General features: G+C 46.3%; 1 protein-coding gene across 4 annotated transcripts in view; it reads left to right on the forward strand.

Moving 5' to 3' along the window:
- The window catches only part of rgs12b (regulator of G protein signaling 12b), a 63,698-nt gene extending 45,210 nt beyond the window's left edge, over positions 1-18,488 (forward strand). The window contains exons 5-17 of one of the 4 annotated variants that reach the window (XM_063219621.1): positions 4,673-4,842; positions 5,071-5,163; positions 6,044-6,187; positions 7,605-7,784; positions 8,670-8,814; positions 9,147-9,241; positions 10,345-10,539; positions 10,824-10,897; positions 11,534-11,660; positions 12,968-13,064; positions 13,559-13,635; positions 14,965-15,061; positions 15,487-18,488. In XM_063219621.1, coding sequence (XP_063075691.1) covers positions 4,673-4,842; positions 5,071-5,163; positions 6,044-6,187; positions 7,605-7,784; positions 8,670-8,814; positions 9,147-9,241; positions 10,345-10,539; positions 10,824-10,897; positions 11,534-11,660; positions 12,968-13,064; positions 13,559-13,635; positions 14,965-15,061; positions 15,487-16,199 — 2,207 coding nt within the window. In that variant the 3' untranslated portion in view covers positions 16,200-18,488. The remainder of the gene's footprint in view (positions 1-4,672; positions 4,843-5,070; positions 5,164-6,043; positions 6,188-7,604; positions 7,785-8,669; positions 8,815-9,146; positions 9,242-10,344; positions 10,540-10,823; positions 10,898-11,533; positions 11,661-12,967; positions 13,065-13,558; positions 13,636-14,964; positions 15,062-15,486) is intronic. The other 3 variants (XM_063219622.1, XM_063219623.1, XM_063219624.1) reach the window with 3 other exon arrangements.
- Positions 18,489-23,450: the final 4,962 nt, after the last annotated feature.

The following is a 23,450-nucleotide window of genomic DNA, read 5'->3' on the forward strand; positions in this document are numbered from 1 at the left end:
CGACACTCATTGCTGCCTTTGGCCACATCACATTTTTTTTCAAAGTTACAGCCATTAACATGGAAGGAAAAGGCCTATTGATGATGGTGCAATGCCTGTCACAGGGGTCAGATCTTGACTCTACAACCAGACTCCCCCTGTTGCGTAAAGCAATAACTAAAATCATCAAGGTTTTACTCTTAAGATGTTATATTGAATTGGGCCGATCCAGACAAAAGTTCATAAACACACAGAGACACACACACTTTTCCTTTCATTTACACGTGCGAACGTTCACACCGTGTTTGCTGAGTGAGTGTTGGAATCCTTAGCCTTCTTAGCATAACAAAAGGTCTCGGGTGTGAGGGGGCAGCTGTGCTGTAATTGGAGGGCTCCTCGTAGGCCATCTGTGAGGACTGAGGAGCGGAGACGAATGGCCGCCACCACACTTGCTTTCTGAGGACAAGGCAAACGCGTTGCAGTTTCAGGAGACACACAGTCATGGACAAAGAAATCAAATGCAACTTAAGGCTTAGTTTATTTTTGTGTTGACCTGTGTTAATTGCTGTTGACTGTGGAAGGGAGTGGACCTGATGGGGTCATCCCTATGTTCCCCGGGTCCTATGTTCCCCTCTACCGGGGAACATAGGACCCTTCTTTCAAAAAATGTTCTATGTTCCCCACTGCTTCAAAGTAGACTGCTGCCACATGACAAAGTGCAGGTTGCTGTTGCAACTGTGACAGGTTAGGTTTAGGGATAGTTTTGGTCAGGGCACAAATTGAAAACTGAGAAACATTGCATTACAACAGGTTAGGTTTAGGGATGGTTTTGGGAAGGGCACAATTTGAAAAGTCGGAAACATACAATGCGGGGAACTTGGGACCCTTTTTTCAAAAAAGGGTCTATGTTCCCCACTGCTTCCAAGTAGACAGCTGCCGCATGGCAAAGCGCAGGTTGTTGTGGCACCTCTGACAGGTTAGGTTGAGGGATAGTTTTGGTCAGGGCACAAATGTACAACTCAGAAACATTGCATTTTTGACAGGTTAGGCTTAGGGATAGTTTTGGGAAGGGCACAATTTGAAAACTTGGAAACATACAATGCGGGGAACATAGAACCCTTTTTTAGAAAAAGGGTTCTATGTTCCCCGTTCCCATACAAAGACAGGGGAACATAGGACCCGGGGAGCATAGGTACGCTCCTGGCCTGATATCCTCTGCGTTGTGGTTGATCTTGGTGAGAATTTTCTTAGTGGTTTGTCTGACACTCTTGGTAGTCAGTGTGAGAGACAGCCTTTCACCTCCTCTTTAAGGACTTTGTGTGAGTGATCGAGTGAGTGTGTGAGTGAGTGAGTGAGTGAGTGAGTCAGTGAGTGTGTGAGCGAGTGAGTGAGTGAGTGTGGGTGAGTGAGTGAGTGTGCATGAGTGAGTGTGGGTGTGCGTGTGTGCATGAGTGAGTGTGGGTGTGCATGAGTGAGTGTGGATGTGCGTGTGTGCATGAGTGAGTGTGGGTGTGCGTGTGTGCATGAGTGAGTGTGGGTGTGCGTGTGTGCATGAGTGAGTGTGTGAGTGAGTGTGGGTATGAGTGAGTGTGGATGTGCGTGTGTGCATGCATGCATGTGCAAATACGCATGTGTCTTAGCTGCATGAAGAACGTGTCAGTTGGTTTCACTCCCCACATTCCCTTTTACTCGAGGTGAAAGCAATTGACATTTTCAATAGCCGCAAAAGAGGTTGGCATGCACACACACACACACACACACACACACACACACACACACACACACACACACACACACACACACACACACACAAAACCTTGGTTGTCGGCTGTCCTTAAATCAGTGAAATTCTATTGCACACAACAACACCACTGGAATGTGCTTCATGGAGACTGATTCTGAATCAGCGCTAGTGAGCAAAAAGCCCAGTAATCGAATCCACTCGCAACACTGGTGTGGGGTAGGGCTGTGAACATGAGGTCACTGTAGGGCTTCTTGATTGGTCAGTCAGTCTCTTGCCCAATCACCAAGCTTTTCCAGTCACTACACAACAGTCCCTTTTTTTCTCACACGGATATTGCAGTTAGGGTGTTGTTGATATACGTATCATGTAAGCCCTGCTTTTGTCATTTTTAAAGTGTGTAAAATATACAGACAAATTGGGCTACATGGTCCAAAGTGTGAATAAGTAAACTCCCTGGGAACTGGCAAAAAACATGAAGCTATTGTTTGTTCCACTGTGTCTAGTGCAGAGTGTGCTAAATCCTGTTTCGCGGAAGCTACAGGTCTTTTTTGTTAGTCTGCATTCCAGGCTTGTGGTTTGGCCCACTTACAAAAGCATTTGAGCAGCAAAGGTATATGTGCATGCATGAAGGTCTGGTGCCAGGCTAATTTCTAAAAGTAGAAAGAAACTGGGGAAAACATTCATCCATTCGCTCTAACACAGGGATGGGGAACCTATGTCTCGAAGGCCGTTTACGGACCTTGAGGCCATTTTATCTGGCCCCCAATATAATTTTAACGTTATGCAGCTTCACTTGAAGTATGACATATTTTGTAAAGAAATCTTAGAAATGCCCTTGCAGGACTTTTACAGCCCTCGGAGGAATTTGAAGTGGCCCCTTAAATGAAAAAGGTCGCCCACCCTTGCTCTAACAGCAAAATGTTGCTCTGCTTCATTTGTCATTTGCATACAACACAGGATATAGTTACAGATAGGAAGAGGTAAGTTATATTTGGACTTGTAGGTCCTGCTCCAATACTGCACAATGAAAATAGCATTGTACTGCCAGCCACTGGAATGTAGAAGGCCTCTACTGTTGAGTTTGGCCATTGACTGTCAGACAAGGCTATTATCTAGTAGCTTCACTGTTTCGGCGGGTTGTTTACAACCACAATACAGTAGCTAGTTGATAATGAGAGATACATTCTTTCACATGATGGTCTCCATGGTGACGACCATGCTGAAAGGCCTCATTGACGGCCTGGGTAGTCTATTTTGTCAGGCTCGCGCCAGGCTGCAGGGCATGGAGCTGGCCTGTGGTCCCGGCGGCTGCATGTGTCCTGTTCTAAATGTGATTTAGTGGCGTAACTGTATTTCCAGTGCTAGATGCTGCGTTGTCGTACCAGAGGCGGGCATTAATATTGCAGTGCTGCTGTTGCTCCTGCAGTCTACGGTTCCCTCCTCTTCCCTTCCCGTTCAATTATTTACCACAGGGACTCAGTGGTGGCTTTTGTGCTGGGGCCGGTGGATCTGTTTTCCTCAGGAGCGTGTGTGTGTGTGTGTTTGTGTAGTTAGCGTCTCCTCAGCGGTGGTGGCTCCGTGCGCTCGGTCAAGTCCGATGCCGGGGAAGATGCTCCCGCTGCTGGTGCGTGCCCACTCTGTCAGCCGGGGGGGCACCATCTGAGCGGGCACAGGTCAGGGCATGGAAGTCAGGGCATGGTGGCCCGTCAGTATGAAGTACTTAGCCAGGTGGCACCACACTGGATCCTACCAGCTATACCCAGGTAAGCGAGGTGTGCGAGGGGATTTGCTCACAGCTTGCCAAGGTGTGCATTTCATCGGGTCACTCGCCTCGAGGCTGGACCAGAGTTGACTTTGCCGAACACACATCGTTCAGTTTCGGAGAAGGAAATGTTTGATCCTCAGTGACTTGAGCCATGGACAAAATATTGTAAGGGAAAAAAGTCAACCTCATGGCATTTCCTAAAGCAATATGTTTGGTACAAAGAATCACTCATCAGACGTCTTCCCTTCATGTAATTTAGGACTATTGTCTTTTGTTGTGTGTTCTGTGAGTGTCTTTTTTCTGGACAGTGATCTCAACAATGGAGATAGTAGTCTGGTTACTGATATCCTCGTCGTGTTTATCAACAGTAATGTTCAGAGCACAATGCAGTTATGTTTTTGAAAAGTTTGTATAAGATGTGAGATGCAAAAGGTGCAGTCTGTAATGATGTATGTAACAAATGGACAACCAAGACCACAAAAAAAATGAAAGCTGCGTTTGTACATCCAGATCACATTACTCTGTGTGTGAGATATGTGATGTTATCAAGTCCTTTAACTCTGATGAGGACCGAAAGTTAAAGGAAGCAGCTTTGTTCTTTTTTTTTTTTTTACTTTTCCTTGTAGTGTTAAGTTAAGTGTCGTTTAAGTTATCTACCACCTGAACTTTGTTGACATTTTTGTAGAGGGTGGTGGATCTAGTCTGTTTCAACCACGGAATGTCGGTTGCTATTCATGCATGAGGAGAATCTTAGTGTCTATGCTAGATAGGCCCATGTGCGTGTTGTTGACCGCATCGCAATCTCACTACCTGTTGTGCCAGCCACAACATCTACTCAAGAGAACACTTAGAGATGGCATCTGATAATGTGAGACATTGTACTGGGTGACTGTTACGTGGGTGAGATTTTCATAGACCAAAACAATTTGGAGTTGTTCTTCTTAGCGATGGACTTCATAACTGGTCATCGTAATGTACAGGTGTAGCAGTCTTCAGGGATGTCAAATGTCCACGGCTGTATGTAGTTTTAGTCCTTTATTTTTCTGTCTAACATCTGAAAGCATGCTTGTCTATCTAACGTTATGTATGACTCCATCTACACTGTACCTACAGTATGTGTGTGTGTCTGTGCCACAGTATCCATGTGCTGTCATGTGCTATAATAACATGTATTGCCTCTGCAGAGCTGAACAGCGTGGACCTGAAGGGCTGTGGTAGCGACAACAGCCTGAACAGCAACGCCAGCCTTCCCAGCGTGCAGTGCCACCGGCGGCACACGGAGCGCCGCGTGGCATCATGGGCCGTCAGCTTCGAGCGCCTGCTTCAGGACCCCGTCGGAGTCCGATACTTCTCAGTACGTCAGTCCGCTTCAACTGGTCTCCATCCAAGATAGATATGTGGTGGCGGCGGCTGCCAAATCCATTTTGCTTGCTTGTTTTTTGCTTGTTTGCACTGCTGTGGTTTTATTGAGAACACGCTGTGTTAACGACAAACAGTACTGAACAACAGAAAAAAAAGCACTTTATCCACTTTTATTGTGTCTTGTTACAAACAGTTTCTGACTCCACTCCCACCATCTTAGGAATTCCTGAAGAAGGAGTTCAGTGAGGAAAACATCCTGTTCTGGCAGGCCTGTGAGTTCTTCAGCCATGTTCCAGAGACAGATAAAAAGCAGGTAAGAGGCACTCATCTCAACTCCCCAACAGCAGCAGCTCACACCTGTGAGGCAGCTGAGAAAAATATATGGCAGTGACGTTGAACGCCGGAGTTTATGGTGACGCATTGTGTTTGTCTTTGTTTGGTAGAGGTCAGTACTTAACAATCGGCGAAAGCTTGCCACAGACAGTCACTCAAAGATCACTATCGCTAGCTTCAGAGAGACTCTCAGCTCTGAGGTCAGCAGGATCAAATAACTTGAGTTACTTGGGTGGTGGAGGCTGATTATAGCTGCGAAAGAGAATCGTGGTGTGCTGCGTCAGAAGCGAGGTTTAATTTTTGTCGAGTTCAGAAAAGCAAATGAGTGCTGACTGAGGCAGACCTGCTGGAATATAAGTGATGACAGATATGAGGCGTTCGTTTCCTTCTGGCTGTGAGTGAATTTGGGTAGCTGAGGGAGAATGTTACGATGTGTCGTATTATTAGATACTGCACGTCAAATACCTTTCCAGACAAGTTTGGAAACGCCAGTCAGCCTTCAAAATAGTACAGAATTGGAATTCCATTCCACGCTTCCAAAAAAAACTGTGTGTGCTAATGCGACCTTAAAGTAGTTTATCAGGCGGTTCTGTAGCCTAAACCTCCCATAATTATTAGTGTCGGTCTTACCCAGATTCCTGAATCAAATTGTCATTGCTTAGAATGGCACAGAAACTACAGAGTGTGCAAGATATGTTCTGGTAATTGAAATGGCTCTTCTGACTCCTCAATTTCCAGCAGTCCTCACAGACTCAAGTGTGTCTAAAACAACTCTCAATGGAACATAGATGTACATCCCCTGAAGGAACCATTGTTAAAAAAAAGAATCACGGTCCTCTTTTCTCCACTTTCTCCTCTAGCTCTCTCAGAGGGCCAGGGAGATCTACAACAGCTTCTTGTCCAGCAAGGCCACCACTCCAGTCAACATCGACAGCCAAGCTCAGCTGGCTGATGACATCCTCAACGCACCCCGGCCGGACATGTTCAAGGAGCAGCAGCTTCAGGTCGGTGCAGACTACAGTCTCAGGACTCTCACTCTGTCCAAATGGTAATCCAGACACAAGCCAGGGGGAGAATGAAAACAGGAGCCAAATGTAGAAAAGGCTGGCTTACTTTTCTAATCATATTAGTCATGGGTGAGCGGTTAGGGCGTCAGACTTGCATCCCAGAGGTTGCCGGTTCGACTCCCGACCCGCCAGGTTGGTGGGGGGAGTAATCAACCAGTGCTCTCCCCCATCCTCCTCCATGACTGAGGTACCCTGAGCATGGTACCGTCCCACCGCACTGCTCCCCATGGGGTGCCACTGAGGGCTGCCCCCTTGCACGGGTGAGGCATAAATGCAATTTTGTTGTGTGCAGTGTGCAGTGTTCACTTGTGTGCTGTGGAGTGCTGTGTCACAATGACAATGGGAGTTGGAGTTTCCCAATGGGCTTATATGACACAGGACATATAATCATGAAATAAATAAGTTACCATAAATCACTAGCAACTATTTTTGCATTTCCGTGGGGAAATGTCATAGTTTTGATCAGGTTGCATTTCATCTGTGATATAAACTCAGTCATGTGAACATGCCCTTATGGTCTGAACATGCCTGCAGTGCCCACATGACAATGCTCCGAGCGGCACAGAAACTGGCCGTCCTGTCTGGTGATTGCTTGATTTGTTTTATTATTTATTTTATTTTATTTTTGTTTGTTTATTTGTTTATTTGTTTGATGGACAGAGGGGATTGTAGTGTTGCCTTCTGGTCAAAATAATAGTTACAAGAATGTGGCGGCACTAATTACAGCTTTGGGTGGGAAAATGCTAGCTTTTCTTAATCTCAATAGCTGTCCATTGCATGACTACTGCAGTGATATGAAGAACTTCTTCCTTTAAGGCCCCAGTTCACAAAACGACCCATTACAGAAGAAACAGCTATCATAGCATAAATGAAGATAATAAGCATGATAAAAGCATACCGGTAATAATATAACCTGATCCCATACACTGAATATAAGTCAAGTGAACTTTATTCAGCCCATTTCATACAGAACACGGTAACTCAATGTTCTTAACAAATAATAAAATCATTTAAATATGCCTTAAGAAAGGTTAGTCAAGTTAACCATGTAAATATGACATTAACCCTTTCTATAAACAGTCCAAACAAAAAACAAAGGTAACGGAAATAACAGTAATGGTCATAACAAATGTAATCAAATAATTAGAAAATAATAGCTGTGCATATACAGTATACAAACAATACTTAGGTTTCATAGTGGTAAAACTTGCATGCGATTCTTTCTCCCTCGCATTTGTGTATCCTGAGTTGTTGATCAAACAGAGACTTAATGTTGCTGAAAGCGGCCACTAATAGTGTGACACTAATATGTGATACTAATATGTGTGTAAATACCTGTATTTGTTTTTGTCAGATTTTCAACCTGATGAAGTTTGACAGCTACACACGTTTCCTGAAGTCGTTCCTGTACCAGGAATGCATGCTGGCGGAGGTGGAGGGCCGGCCGCTGCCAGACCCCAACCAGATTCCAAGCAGCCCCACCTCCAAACACAGCACCAGCTCAGACCGCTCCAACTTCTCCACACCCAAGAAGGTAAGCGTGCACGCACACACACACACACACACACACATACACACTGAGCACACACACTTAACAAACAAACACACACACACACACACATCCCTCCCCTCACACTCAAACATGTTTGTGTGGTTGTGGTAAATACATAAATAGGTGTATTTTCCCTCACGTGAACACACTTATTAACTGACACAAACACACACACTTGCTTACACCACTGATCAGTTGGTCTGTCAGTTCAACTTAAAACACTGTTTTGTTATTGTTTTATTCATGTCAGATGTAATTATAGCAAAGACATAGACATAGCATTTGTGGGCATTTGTGTATTTATGTAAGCTACTGGATACCTGAATTTCCCCCTGGGGATCAATAAAGTTACTCTACTCTACTCTACTCTACGCTACTCTACTCTACTCTACTCTAGACTTACAGTATGTGTGAAGTGACTTTAGGTGACTTTCTAGGTTGCTGTGGTTTGTGGAAATGGGCCAATTTCAAAGCAAAAATGTGTCTTTATTTAAGTGATTACAAAAAATGCATTGCCTTCATATTATAGCAAACCATTGCTCCTGCTAGTCGAGATGAGAGTGTGGATTTGTTAGGATGATGAAAGCTTTTGGACAGGGCCTTAATATTTGGCCCCTCAGTGCTGATTACTGAAGCCCTCTGCTGTCCTTGTGGAGTTATAGCCTACGTAATTGGAGTTCTCTCTTTTATCCTCTCTCTTTACCTCTCTCTTTACCTCTCTCTCTCTCTCTCTCTCTCTCTCTCTCTCTCTCTCTCTCTCTCTCTCTCTCTCTCTCTCTCTCTCTCTCTCTCTCTCCCTCTCCCTCTCTCTGAGACATTTACGACGTTCAAATTTACGAGGCGCTCTGATCTTCCCTGGTATTGCAGGAGGACAAGAAGACCAAATCTGGGCGATCCCTGAACGACGACAGCAAGGATGAGCAGTGTGATAAGAAGAAAGGCATCTTCTTCTCCTGGTCGCGGAACAGAAGCTTCGGAAAGGGCCCCAAGAAGAGAGACTTGTGTGACTACAGTGAGTATGTGCGGACTGGAGTGCTCAGAGAGGCATTTCCGTGTGTCCCCAGGCTTCAAATTAGAGGAAGCACTTGGCAGCAAATGCCCCCTGATAAGAGCTCCCCCAGGGGAGAGAGGGGTGGGTGCATGCCTACTGGTGGTGATGTCTATTTTTGGAGTTGGTTGTGTTTATTTTGGATGCTTACTGTACATTTATGTGCATACCATAGTAGTTTAAGTGAAATAGCTGCTCCTTTATGGGTTATTCTACTGTATGTAATGGTAGCTGTACTATCTGGAGTAAACCTTTCTTAATTGATTGATCCCATGCTGTGGTGTCATTCCCCACAGGTTTCACGGGCAGTAATGGCCGACGGGAATCCCAGGGCTCTCTGTCCTCAGGAACCAGCTTGGAGCTGGGCACTTCAGGCTCGGGCAAGAATGAGGTTAGTATCGCCATGGACTTACCTCCAGCTACCCCGTAGCATGCAGGGCTGATAGTATTCAGGCTCCATGCCTGATTTCAGGCTTGTCAGAATTTGCACACAAAAAAACTATTGATAATAATTAGCCATTAGGATATTCTTATCTCAGAAAGTGTTACATGTTCAGGGTTTTCTTCTACTATCAGGCTTGAATAATGGTCATACACAGGCTATTAAATGTTTGAATAATGTGTCAAAATAGGCCTACCTTACGTCACTATGCAGTATCTTGTCGTCGTCGTTAGAGCAGGGGGAAAAGTTCAGGCTCATGATTTTTTTCACGATCACCCCGTAGCATATGGGGTGATGGTGACGTTTCAGCAGTAGCACACGTCAGGGCGGCTCAACGACAGCCAGTGCCACAATTTTATGGATTTTTTTGCTTGTTTGTTTTTAGTGGACTATTTAAGAAGCATATTCATTGCCGCATATCAACCAACAATTAACTAATTAATTTATGGGCATTAAATACCATTACTCCACCTGACGTCTGAGCCCAAAAACACGTCTTTCACCCATTTACTGGTTTGATGTGGCTGTTTGTTTATCTCCTGAAATCCACAAAAAAGGAACAGCCTTGTGGCTAAAGTTGTTGAGGTACAGAGTGCTGTGTACGTACGATTGACCCTGCTATAGTTAGTACTACAGAATCCTTCAAAGAGCACCTGCGTCACTGTCAGGCTTTCCCATCTGGGTCAGATTTGTTCCACTTTTGTTACAGGGATGTCCAGGTATTGCTCCCAACCAAACCGCCAGAGCAGAAATAAGCCATCCCGAACAACCTGTTTTACATTTCCTTTATGTCATGGGCTCTTAATTAACTTCTAAAATAACCAACCAAAATGGCTTGTTAGATTTTAATTTTTGCTAGCCAAACACACACTCACAAACGGGTGAGAGTGGCTATTGGCCAACCAGCCAAACCAGACTACCAGCTTACCAAATTGAATTTTCACTAGCATTTGACCGGTTTCGCGGGTGTTAATTTACAGCCCTGTTTATGACCGATAATAACACATAGTTACCCCCACCCTCCGGCCTCAACCATCGTCCTGCTGTTCCAGGGTGACTCGTCTCGTAACTCCATGTCCCTCCTGGAGCGCGCGGTGAGGCACTGCAGCATCAACCTCCCGGACGGCTCCTGCTGCTCGGTGCCCATCCGGCCGGGGCTCTCCATACGGGAGGTGCTGCAGGGGCTCTGCGAGAAGCTCTCCATCAACCTGGCCGCCGTCGACCTCTTCCTGGTGGGAGGAGAGAAGGTACGCATGTGCCATTGACTTGCGTTCATCATGTGCTGCTGAATACACTCTATGTATTACCCTGTTGCCGTAGCGTAGCGACTGGGTATAGAAAGGGGTTCTGTGTGTGTGTGTGTGTGTGTGTGTGTGTGTGTGTGTGTGTGTGTGTGTGTGTGTGTGTGTGTGTGTGTGTGTGTGTGTGTGTGTGTGTGTGTGTGTGTGTGTGTGTTATATGATAGGTCATACTCCTGTGTTTGCGGGCTTCATAATTGACTAAGCGTTTGCTTTTGTTTTTCTTTTCAAAGCCTCTTGTGCTTGACCAGGACTGCATGACGCTGTGTTCACGAGACCTGCGACTAGAGAAACGCACTTTGTTCAGGTGAGCCATACCTTTACATCCTCAATGTATTTTCTGCCTACTACTCCCAATATGAATAAATAGATTTCCATTATACATAATTTCCCTGCTTACTCTCAGAATGTGTAAAGTAATGTACAGACAAACTTCTGTTAAACCATTTGGCATATTCCAAATAGCTGTAATACTATATACATCTCTGGCCCTGCCATGGCCTGACGGTGGGGCACTGGGTTACTAAGGCGGCAACCCAGGTTCGATTCCAGCCTGGGTCATTTGCCGATCCTTCCCAACTCTCTCTCCCAACTTGTTTCCTGTCTCTCCTTCACTGTCCTGTCACAAATAAAGGCAAAAAGCCAATTTAGCCACCCGCTATACGGCAGAAATGTTTTTAAGTATACGAGATATGCTCGCATAATGATTCAATGAAGCCAGAATGCCATGAATCTATGGGCACCTATTACATGACGCAGATGTTGTTTTGCCTAAAGTGGGCAGTGTTTTGAGGGAACGTTGTTCTCATCAACAATCTTCGGAACAGTATTAGGTCGCCTAGGCCAGACTAAAAGGGGGATTTCCACAATAATAGAACCAGGAAACAATAAAGGCCAATGGAAGCCAATTTAGAAAACACTATACGTCTTCTGTCCTCCTCAGACTGGACCTGGTGCCAATCAATCGATCAGTGGGCCTGAAGGCCAAGCCCACCAAACCAGTGACCGAGGTCCTACGTCCCGTCGTGGCCAAATATGGGCTTCATTTAGGCGACCTGGTGGCCAGAATAGTAAGTGTTGTTACTTTGCTGTGGGTTTTTGGTGATGTGTTTTAATTTCCACATTATTATTAAATTGGATCAACTCAAGTTATCTGAACTATTATTACCTCCGCCAAGGAGGTTATGTTTTCGGTCACGTTGGGTTGTCGGTCTGTCTGTCTGTCTGTGTGTCAGTTTGTTTGTTTGTCAGCTCAATAAGTTATGAACGAATTCGGATGAAACTATGTGGAATTGTTGGAAATGACAAAAGGAACAAGCGATATTGGTGGTGATCTGGATCACAATCCGGAACCAGGATTTTTAAAAAAGATTCTTAACCATTGCTAGCCTAGAAATCTAGACGCCCCTAGTGTCTGCAAATTGAATTGCGGGACAGGGCAAATTCTGACATTACCCTTTCTAGAAAGACTTGGGGTGATTTCTAGTTTTAGATTAGAATAACTGCAAAATGAGGTGACCATTAATTACCGTAATAGAATATCTATTCTATTCCTCGAAATAGAATAGCATGATTTCTGTGGTTACCACGCCTGTTGTGTGACTGCCAAGTTGTTACTGTAAGCGATCAGATAGATGAAAGTACACAGCTGCTTCTTGGCATTATCAGGTGGGCTATACAGAGTGAAATGGCGCTTATTTACATACTAAGAGGGGCTGTGATGTGTGTGCGTTGTTGGATGTGTGTGTGTGTGTCTGAGGGGTTGTGTGTGTGTGTGTGTGTGGGGGGAGGGGGGGGGGTGTTAACTGGCACCCTCCAGTGTTGCGCTCTGCTGACTCACTGGCTTGCTTCTCTCACCTCTGCTGAGAGACGGTCTCAAGATGACACTCACTTCCATAAAATGCAAATGAAGGCGTCGGTTTTCATCGGAACAATACCTCTTGAGTGAAAGAGAGAAAGGTGCAACAGAGTTTTCAGCTGAAATGATGCATTGTGTATGATATGAAGAGCCCTCTCCATAGGATGTTATGTACAGGATTTATCCAGTGTTCTCCTGGGGTCAGTTTGTTCAAAATTCAACAGATTGCAGGGGGAGATGCTGTTCTCGCATAATCTCATTACCATAGATGTTTTGTCTGCTTTATAAGCTTATCCAGGGGAAACTAATAATGTGTGTGTGTGTGCGGTGTGCGTGTGTGTGTGTGTGTGTGCACTCCTCTATTGCACTGTATGAATGGTAAATGTTTTGGATGTCATTTCACATTCCGTGAGCTTGCTCAGGAGATGTGCATGATTGTGCAGCTGTGTAAGACTTTGGAGATGTGCATGATTGTGCAGCTGTGTAAGACTTTGTGTTTGTGTTTTTGCTTGTTTGCAGAGTGGAGAAAAGGAGCCCCTAGACTTGGGTCTGCCCATATCTAATCTGGATGGGTTAAGAGTGGTGTTAGATGTAGCTGATCATGCTGCAGGAAAAGGTAATGCATAATGTTGAATAATAATTTCTCTCCTGTCCTCTCTTGTGTTTCACATCATCACTCTTAGACGTACACTCACACATTCTGATTGAAAAGCGTTATGCCATATTCACGCTACAGTGCAATATTGTGTTTTTCAGTCAGCCAAGGGAGAATTTAGCAGACCAGTTCTCCCACTGGAAATTACACCTCAAAGCATCCTCTAAGAATACAGATTTGAAAGAGTGCTTTTCATGTCTTTGCAGTTGATTTCCGTCTATTTTGTATGTTTCGCCTTGAGAAATTGCCAGATTATTCCCACATTAAAACTTACCACCACTACCCTGTTCAGTGTTAATACATGACTTTGTTTGTTTTCAGTTTAGTGGCAGACTAGCTGCCGTCTGTGTTTTCCCCTGGTGCTTCGACTCCCATCCAACCCTCACCTCGCAGCGTTTGCCAGTCTCGTCTGTGTTTGTTGTTGTTTATCTGCTGGTTTTGGTGCCCCTCCTCAGCAGTGATGGACAAGCAGAAGCTGACCTCCTCCAAGAGCCACGGCCCGCCCCTCAGCACCCGAAGTCAATCAGCAACAGTAAGACCTCCTTCTCTCCCTCTTCTCCCATCTCCTCCTCCTCCTCCCTTACCCCTTGCCACCGACCTCCTCTTCTCCTGCCGGTAGTCCCGGGGATTGTCTCCCCCGGGGCTAGGGGGGGGGGAGTGTCTGCTGCTCACACCTCCCCCCGTGTCTGTCCCTGCTCGCTCTGGCCTGCTCGTGGGGCCTGTGTGCATGGCTGGGCCCCTCTCCTCTCCTCCCCTCCTCCCCGTCCCTCTCCGGCTCCTCGGCACCTTCCTACTCCTACTGCGCGCCGGTGGAGTCTGCCTGCCCTGCGCTGCCCTCCTGGTTCTGATTTGTCTGTGGCTGATTTAATCAAAATGGTTTGTTCCTCTTTCTCGATCTCTTTATCTCTCTTTCTTCTTGTCTCTCTCTCTCTCTCTCTCTTTTACACCTCCACCACTGTCTGTTATTTGCTCTCCGGACAGCTGCCTTTCTCTCTATGAGAGGAGGCTGACAGATACGAAAGACCTTGTGTCGTCCTGACCTGGACTGAGCTTTTCTCTGGGTGTGAAGTGGGATCTGGACTGGGGACCCTCACCCCCCCACCCCCCACCCCCTGCCTGGATGATTGAGACTCTTATTTTCCTCCCACTGTTACGTGTTACTCCCTCACTGGTAGACGTACAAATGTATCAGGCCCCCACCCTAATTAGGTCCATTGGAAATAGTGCTGCAAAAAAACCCAACAAAATTGAGAGAAAGAGACAGCAGAGATGATGATGATGTTGATGGATGTGGTTGAGGCCTGCCGTCTGGACGTGTGTGTGTGTGTGTGGTGGTGCGGTCACCGTGTGTGTAGTGATGCTAGTTGTTGTGACGTGTTGGTTTGGTTTATGTGGCCCCAGTGGTGGTGGTGGTGGGAGTGATGATGCGCTGAGTGCCATGCTGCGTTCCCCTGTAGCAGAGCCACTTCCAAACCCCTGTAGTCAACACAGCCCCCCACCCCTTCCCAGCCCTGCTGTAAAGCTCTCTGTAGATTTCCAGCCTTGCACTTGAACCAGAGATTCTAGGAGTATTATGGAGATATGCCAACGTAATAGGTTGCTATGGGCACCTATGTGACCAGGTTCCGGTCTGACTAAAGGGGCGTGTCATAATATTCCTAGATTCTCTGACAGTAGAATCCGACAGTAGAACCCGGAAACAATGGGCCAACGGAACCTCTCTCTTATCCAGTCTCTCTGCTTGAACTAAGGATGAAAAGAATAGACTCATTAGATTGGCCCGACCACGGAGCCCACTAATCTCCCCCACACCCCCCCGGTGCCACCCCTAATATGCCCCCTTCTCGTTGTTGCCACTCAGGGGGACGAGAAGGCATCAGGGAACTCCTCGTCTGTCAAAACCCAGCTGCACGTGGAAAAAAGGCGGCAGAAAAAGATTAATATAGACGAAGCTGAAGGTAAAGCTCTCTCTCTCTCTCTACCCCTCCGCTGTTCCTCTCTCGTCTCCATCTCTCCATCTGTCTCTGTACTCATCCTGCCATCCTGCTCCCACTCTGGTGCCGTAATGTGTTGGCTCCCGCTCCCTCTGTGTCTCTCCATGGACATGCCAGCTGTGTGTGAACTAACGCTAGCAGCTGCACAGCTCAGGATTTGGGCAGTCACGCTTTAATGTTTAAAACCCTGTTCCTGTCCATCTCCTCCTCCACCCGTGTCTAGATTTGTCCCACTCACCGTCTTGCATGCCTCCTTAATAATGATAATAAAACATACTGACCATGTTGCTTTAGGTTCTGTTGTGATGTTGTGCTGTACTTGCTTAATCGTCCTTTCGTCCCCTGCGTACATCGTTATTTTGTCCCCTTTTCTGTCTGGCGTGGTGCAGAATTCTTCGAGCTCATATCCAAAGCTCAGGGGAAGCGAGCGGACGACCAGCGAGGTCTGCTAGACAAGAGCGACCTGGCGCTGCCCGACTTCTTGCGCCTGTCCGACGGCGAAAGCGACCCGACCGACGGCGGCCGGCAGCGTCGCCGCGGCAACCACCTCCACCACCTCCACCCCACGCCCCTTCTCTCCTCCACCCCTGCCGCCGACCGGGCCCGGGGAGGAGGGGGGCGGGAGAACGGCTCGGCCCTCAGCGCCAGCCACCAATCGCAGAGCCTGGACTCGGGAGTGACGAACAGAGAGGCTCGGGGGGGCCGGGCCGGGCCGAGGCGCGCTCTCATGCCCCCTGCTGGACACCGCCTGCATCATTCCCAGCAGCAGGCCCCCTTCCTCCCCTCCTCCTCCGCCTTCTGCCCCGTGATGGGGCACTCCGCCGAGGCACGGGGCGGCCCCCCCTCATCAGACTGGTCCGGGGGCGGGGAGGGGGGAGTGGGGCGCGCCCTGGAGGACGAGGACAGCATGGCGGACCTGACGCTGGTGGGGGAGGGGGACATCAGCAGCCCCAACAGCAGCCTGCTACTGCCCCCCCACGCCGCCATGTCTGATGAAGAGCCCTGTCGCAGCCACGGCTACAGCCCCTCCGCATCCGCATCCGCATCCGCATCCGCATCCGCCAGCCAGGGATGGGCCGGATCAGGTATCTCCTCGGTGTGACCCCCCCCTCGAGCATGCGCCTACAGTACACACCCCCACCTCCTTACACATGCTCACCTGTGTGTGGGTATGCGTATAGGACCGTGTGTGTGTGTGTGTGTGTTAGTGTGTGTGTGTGGGTGGGTGTGTTTGTGTGTGTGCAGTAGTGTGGATGCATGCACGTATGGTTTGCCTCTCTCTCTCTCTCTCCCTGACCACTGAGAATATGCCATCATCTTTCATCCAGTGCTAAAACAACTCCCACCCTCACCCTCACCCACACCCACACCCACATCCCTGTCTTCAATGTCACTCAATTCCACTCAGAGCACATGCCTGCCCTGTGTAAATATACTCGTCAATGCACTTTAACAATCATTCTGAGAAAGAGATTTTTATTTCAGTATCATTTCCACTTAAAGAAACTATTGATGATGTTCCTCCTCAAACCACCCCCTGCCCCACTTTAACCCCAAGACATCACACAAACACAACAGGACACTTTAGTCGCTGCAACTCTTTCATGTTCGCCTCCGTCCCAGACCACACAATAGCACCTCTGTACGTCCAGTGTAGCCGCCACCGTTGTACCCGGCGCTGCTGCAGGCTCCAGCCATTTATTACTGCCTCTACATCCACCCCCCCCCCCCCCCCCCTCTCCCGTCCGGGGGCTGTTCTCATGACAGCACGCAGCACACAGCACTGCAGGTTCTGGGGAGTGAAAGAGCAGCAATCATGTGATGTGGTGTTTCTTTTCTGCCACAGACTCGGCTCTGTACATAGAAGACTCTCGCGCCTCTCGACTCTCGCACACCTCACAGCCTGTAAATAAAAAGGTGTCGCTTGCCTCACTAATGTTTAGGAGGCAAGGATGTTACACACACACACGCGCACACACACACACACACACACACACACACGCATACACACACACACACACACACACACACACACACACACACATTCACGCACTCACTCTCACACTTTTATGAATAGCCTCAAACTACACGTGAGATGCAGTCCACTTTTGAAAACATCCCTGTAGATAGTTGCTACAGAACAGGGGTGAATTTCTCTAAACCATAGTTGCTAACTACGTCAGCTACTTTGTTAGTTGCATTGCAATTTCCCATTGGCAACTACCCAAGTTGCTAACTGCAAACAACTACGCTTTTGAGAAATGCACCCCAGATCCACAAGCCTGAGCCTGGACGTACGCACAGGCTGGTATTGATCCGACCGTTGGATCGTACACCAAGGACATTTCCCATGCCTAATGACTAACTCGTGTTTAATGGAAACCTTGTATTCATCTTCAAATCAGGTACTGCATGCTGTGTCACGGCCTTACATGGCACAAATGCTTAAAATACATCCCCTTTTCCTCTGATACTCACACACACACACACACACACACACACACACACACACACACACACACACACACACACACACACACACACACACACACACACACACTTCTCCATCCATGGTGGCTCTGAACCTTCCCACGCCTCATAGCTAATTGGTGCCAGTAGCCAGTCCAGTTAAATGAAGCCCCATCGCTGCCAAGCCCCCTAATCACCAAACACCACATGACCATGACCCTTCCTGTGCCTCTCTCTCTCTCTCTCTCTCTCTCTCTCTCTCTCTCTCGCTCTCTCTCGCTCTCTCTCTCTCTCTCGCTCTCTGCCTCTCTCTCTCTCTCTCTCTCTCTCTCTCTCTCTCCCTCTCTCTCTCTCTCTCGCTGTCTATCTCTCTCTCTCTATCTCTCTCTCTCTCTCTCTCCGATCACTCCACCACTCCACTCTGCAGTCCATTTCTGCTGTTGTTCCATCGTTATTTTCCTGATAGAACTGCAATTCAGCAATGCTACGTAAATGAATGATAATGCTGTCATTGCCTTTAAAAAAAAAACAAAACCAGACCATGGCCTTGAGAATAGAGCCTCTTGCTGTTGTGTTTTTAAATATATATATATATAAACATTATGTCATCATGTAATATAACACAGAGAAATAATTTATCTCATGTTGTTTTTAATGTCATTGTATTATTCTGCAAAGTGAACGAGTACTAATTGTGTACATAGTTTTATTATTACTTTTTCTCCTGTCATTTGTATTATTTTTGTAAGCCAATGACTGTCATTGTTGAATTGCACGCCACTGCTCCTCTCTCAGTCCCCAGTAGGTGCTTTCTTCTGTTTCCGTAGACGACAGATCTGCTCGGATTGACCTTGTTGTGTTTTTGTAGCCTCTGTAAATAGACCTCTAATAAATGTTCTTGGGTGGAAACACCCTCTCTCTACCTCTTTTCTCTGTGTGTTTCTGCGTGTGTGCTTGTGCTGTGTGACCTGACCTTTTTGCCGTGACGTCATCCTTACATACTATGCCTCACCCTAACACTCATCCTCACATGCACACACACACATGCGCTTACAAAAACGTCACACATCCATGTGATCATTTGTTGTCTTAAGGTCAATCAGTGTTGTCAGAATGTAGTAGATGATATACAGAATTATACATTTAGATTGATGTGTTCAATCTATCTATCTATCCATCTATCCATCTATCTATCTATCTATCTATCTATCTATCTATCTATCTATCTATCTATCTATCTATCTATCTATCTATCTATTCATCCGTCTATCTATCTACATCTATCTATCTATCTATCTATCTATCTATCTATCTATCTATCTATCTGCCTTCCTTCTATTTCATGGTTGCCAAATTCTTCCTGATCCCGAAGTGCTCATACCGTTTAAAGAACCCATTTAGCGGACCTTTGATATCAGCCTCCTGCAGCATCCCCTCGTTATGACCCATATTCTGCTGGCAGGTTCACCCCGCCCGGTGTTGGGAGTGAGGCATCCGTCCTCTGATGCATTTGTGATGCATGAGGAGCCAGTCCTGCCTGCCTTCCCCGGCTGCCACTCTCGGCTGAATGCTTGGTTAGGCTTGCCTTTGTGTGGCCCTGAGGCCCGGCTTTGGGCGCAAAACAAAAACGGCCTCTGTTCCTAACCCACCAGCATCCAAAAGCCTCATCCAGGACCTGTGTGTGTGTGTGGTGTCCTAATTTGGCTATTGTCTTATCTTTTTTCCCATTCAGAACTCGGGCTTGGTGAGAAAAAGACTGGAGGCTGATGAACTCATTTCCGCCTCTCGCTTGCTCTTTCTCTCTCTCTCTCTCTCTCTCTCTCTCTCTCTCTCTCTCTCTCTCTCTCTCTCTCTCTCTCTCTCTCTCTCTCTCTCTCACTCTCTCTCCTTCTCTGTCTCTTTCTCCTTTTCTTTTTGTCCTTCCCTCTTGTGTCTTTTCCTCTCTATCCTTTTTCGCCTTCTTTTCCTCCTCCCCCTATGTCCCGGTCTCTCATTGCATTAGTCCATTACTAGTTACAAGGACTGCTTGTTCTGTCTGTCAAACTGTTTGCAGGCAAGGTAATGGCTTTTTCAGCAGTCTCTTTTATCTGACCAGTGCCGACAGCACAGTCAATGTTGTTTGAACAGCAGGATTGGTGTTTTATGGTACCCATAACACCACTGTACGGCTGTAAAGCCTGTGTAAAAACACTCCTGCGTGGCTGTAGACATCTCACTGGGTGGTGTCTTGTCTTCCTCCAGCACCAGCGACCCATCCCCATGTGGGATTTGGACAATTTGTCATTGTTAGTCCTGTCTCTTGTCTGAGAGACGTTATGAAGTACAGTCGAAGCCCCCTTTCAGAATGAATACACTAAAAGGATTAAGCTCTCAAAGGGAAAGCCACTTTAGTGATTTTTATCGCGTAATGAGCTTTCTGAGGCATTTTTTAATCATTAAAAAATATCAGAATGTCTTAATTAAGTTTTAGAAGAACTGGGGAAATAACAATTCCAGTGCAATACTTTCTTCTATCCTTAAAATGTCAGAAATAGAGTGAATAATAACAGACGGGCAGAATGTTTTTGTAACTTACCAACATGTAAGAACTATATATGTTGTTGAATATTTAAGTTGCGAATCACTTGAGGTTGGTTTTTCATGTGACCACACTGCAGGGCTTGCTCCTTAATGTGTGCTGTTCCACCAGTGCAGTGCTGTAATAGCCATTTAAAAAACTTAACTACCATAGTACTACACCACTGTGGCAGCTAATTTATGATTTATAACAGCTAATTTATTACAGGCACTGTGACTTACAGGGTCAAGCATTAGTGGTTTGGTTTTGCGAGACTATTGCAGAGTTGATTAAAATAGTATGTTTATACGAGTAGACATACTCGTATACTTTTCTATACTGTAGGACTTACTCTTATAATAACTATATGTGTCAGTTCATGCAGTCTAATTTTACACATGCTGTATACTTTGCTCTCTCACATTGTCACCTTCTCTTGTTCGTTCACAAGTTCAGGAGGTGGAGATGGGCTAATCTGCCATTCCTATGGCATGGTGGGCATAGCTCTAGCAGCAACACCACTAAACCTGCTTTGAATGATTTTCTTGATCATGGGCTGTTAGGTGCGTTTGCACATGGATGCATGAAAAATAACATTAGGGTGACTCTTTTGCACTCCTCCTCACCATTAGATATGGCAGATGCACTCTCCAATCTTTCCTGTTCCCTTGGTGTGGGAAATCATGTACGAATCTTCCCTCTTTAAAAAGAAAAAGAAAAAATCAAATATACTTACAATTCACTTTCGTGTAAACCCTGCTGACAAAATCGACAGTGTATCCAGTTGGGTCGGCATATTTGCACGTCTAGTTGGTGTGTCATAATCCGTGAAGCATATATCACTTGTTTGAGCTCCACCTAGTGGCCATGGCAAACTCATCTAAATTCACTGCAGAATACTGACTGACAAGTATTTCACTTAAATAGTCAATTTTTACCTCAAGTTAAACTCATTATACACTTATATACACTGACAAATTAATTGTTGTGATAAATTGAAGGATGATTAGAAAGTAGGTGTATGGTTATTATCAAGCACATGTTAATAACACTATTTACGTAGCACATCCATTTTTGGACTGCCTTATGCATAACATGGCAGTCACAAAAAGCAATTATGTCAAATTATTAAAGGGCATTCGACATGAACTCCCCCCATTACCCTCTTTAAGTCGGCGCTCCTGGTCAAAGCGGTTAGATTTGTGCCTGGCTGCAGCTCTGAATTATTAACTGGGCGCAGGGCCCAAGCTTTGTCAGAAATTAGTGCATTAACACCCTGTGCATGGAAAAGAGGTGGCGGTTAGGGCTGATTGTAGTGTACTTACCTTTAAGAGCAGGACTGCAGCAGTGTGGCAGTCCTATTCGTCACTGCTCCTGTCTGTCACCCACATGCTTTTCACCCACATGTTTTGTTGTTTGTATATTTGGAAAGGATGTGCAGTTTTCAACACAACCAGGGAAGGATGCCAACCACTTAAAATAAATGAATAAATGACCGTGCGTTTGTAGGGAGGGGACAGCGTGGGGTTGGAGAGTGTTTGTACATGGTACACAGCCCATAACACCGCTGCTAAAGGCTGTGACATTTAGCTCATTTGAGACAAATGTCAGCAGACCTCCTGGAAGGTGTGCGCGTGTGTGCGCGCGCGTGCATGTGTGTGTGTGTGTGTGTGTGTGTGTGTGTGTGTGTGTGTGTGTGTGTGTGTGTGTGTGTGTGTGTGTGTGTGTGTGTGTGTGTGTGTGTGTGTGTGTGTGTGTGTGTGTTTACATACCTCTCTGGTCATTGCACACACACTGCGCATGGGGTAATTTTAGCCTCACAAGTGTAGTTAATGAATCATGATCATGCTACCGGAAAGTACATGTATATGCAGGCGTGACTGAACATAATGCAGAATGGAAGAACAAAACATTCAGTCTCTATGGTTGGGAAGCTTCCTCGCTCTCTTCGGTGAAAAGGGTCGAGGGTCGAGTAGTTCAACCACCAACGATGAAAGAGAGGTAAGAAAACAGCATGGTCACTTCACTGAGGTCTATAAATTCATTAGTATTGAATATCATGTTTGAAAGCCAACCACTCAGATAAAGAATAGACGGGGCAGAACTCATTTGCATAACTAGTTTTATCATCCTTGGCACAATTGGGTCAGAAGCTGGGGATTTTAATTACGATCTAATGATTGAAAAATCAATTCAGAACTCCTCTATTCCTTAGATTCCAGTCTATGGATTGGCAACAATTCTTTGCACAATTCAATGGATTCTTTTACGCTTATCTTTTTCTGCTCCTTTACATTGAAATGTCTCTCTCTCTCTCTCTCTCTCTCTCTCTCTCTCTCTCTCTCTCTCTCTCTCTCTCTCTCTCTCTCTCTCTCTCTCTCTCTCTGTCTCTATCTATCTCTTTCTTTCTCTCACGTGCACATACACACACACGCCTACGTACACACACTTCCTTCCAGCGTTCCCCCTCCTACTCCCACTGTGCCCCCTCCTCTCCTGCCCCAGCAGGTGGCAGTGCATGTTAATGAGGAGGACTCTGGGGGGGTATGGGACCCCCTGACCCTCGGCCGGCCCCCGCCACTTTCCCCAGAGGCTTATTTCCAGCAGAGTCGCATGATGTCATACTAAAGCCGCCCAGGCAGCCAGCAGCCAGAGCTGCACTGATAAGGCCCTCAACTGTGCCCAGAAACGCATCATAATGGGCCGTGCATGAGGACTGCTGGACACAAACAAGATTTCCCCCGTGTTTCTATTTTTACACTTACTTGAAATAGTAGGATTGCATTAAGCTATGTCTGTTATTATGTTATGTTTCATTAGTGTCTCATACAGTAGATACGTTAGATCCAGCATTGGGTAGATCAGTGTTTCCCAACCAGGGGTACGTGTACCACTAGTGGTACGCGAGCACATCTCAAGGGGTGCGCAGAAAAATGTAATAATAACAAATATATTGAGTGTAGTCACATTGGGATAGAGGAACAGAGCCTGAATGAGGGTGAGGGGGTACTCATCATATGAAAAAGTTGCTAAGGGGGTACGCAGGACAAAAAAGGTTTGGAAGCACTGGGGTAGATCACGCTACGATACCACAACAACCTACCGACTTTGAAATGTATGTCCTCTTTTCTGTGACCGCAGTGACACACATCTATATGAGTGAAATGGCCCCTTTGCCAAAAAACATTTTACGAGAATCATCACAGCTGGGAATAAGCTGAGAGCTGCATGATTAAAGACACAAAGATGAGTCTGACTGCAAATCAAATCAGAGTAATAGACAGAAAATTACTTGTTTTAAAGAAAGTCTGCAAAAACAGCCGAAAC

This window comes from Engraulis encrasicolus, chromosome 16, assembly GCF_034702125.1.
Source record: "Engraulis encrasicolus isolate BLACKSEA-1 chromosome 16, IST_EnEncr_1.0, whole genome shotgun sequence".
Classification (NCBI taxonomy): Eukaryota; Metazoa; Chordata; class Actinopteri; order Clupeiformes; family Engraulidae; genus Engraulis; species Engraulis encrasicolus.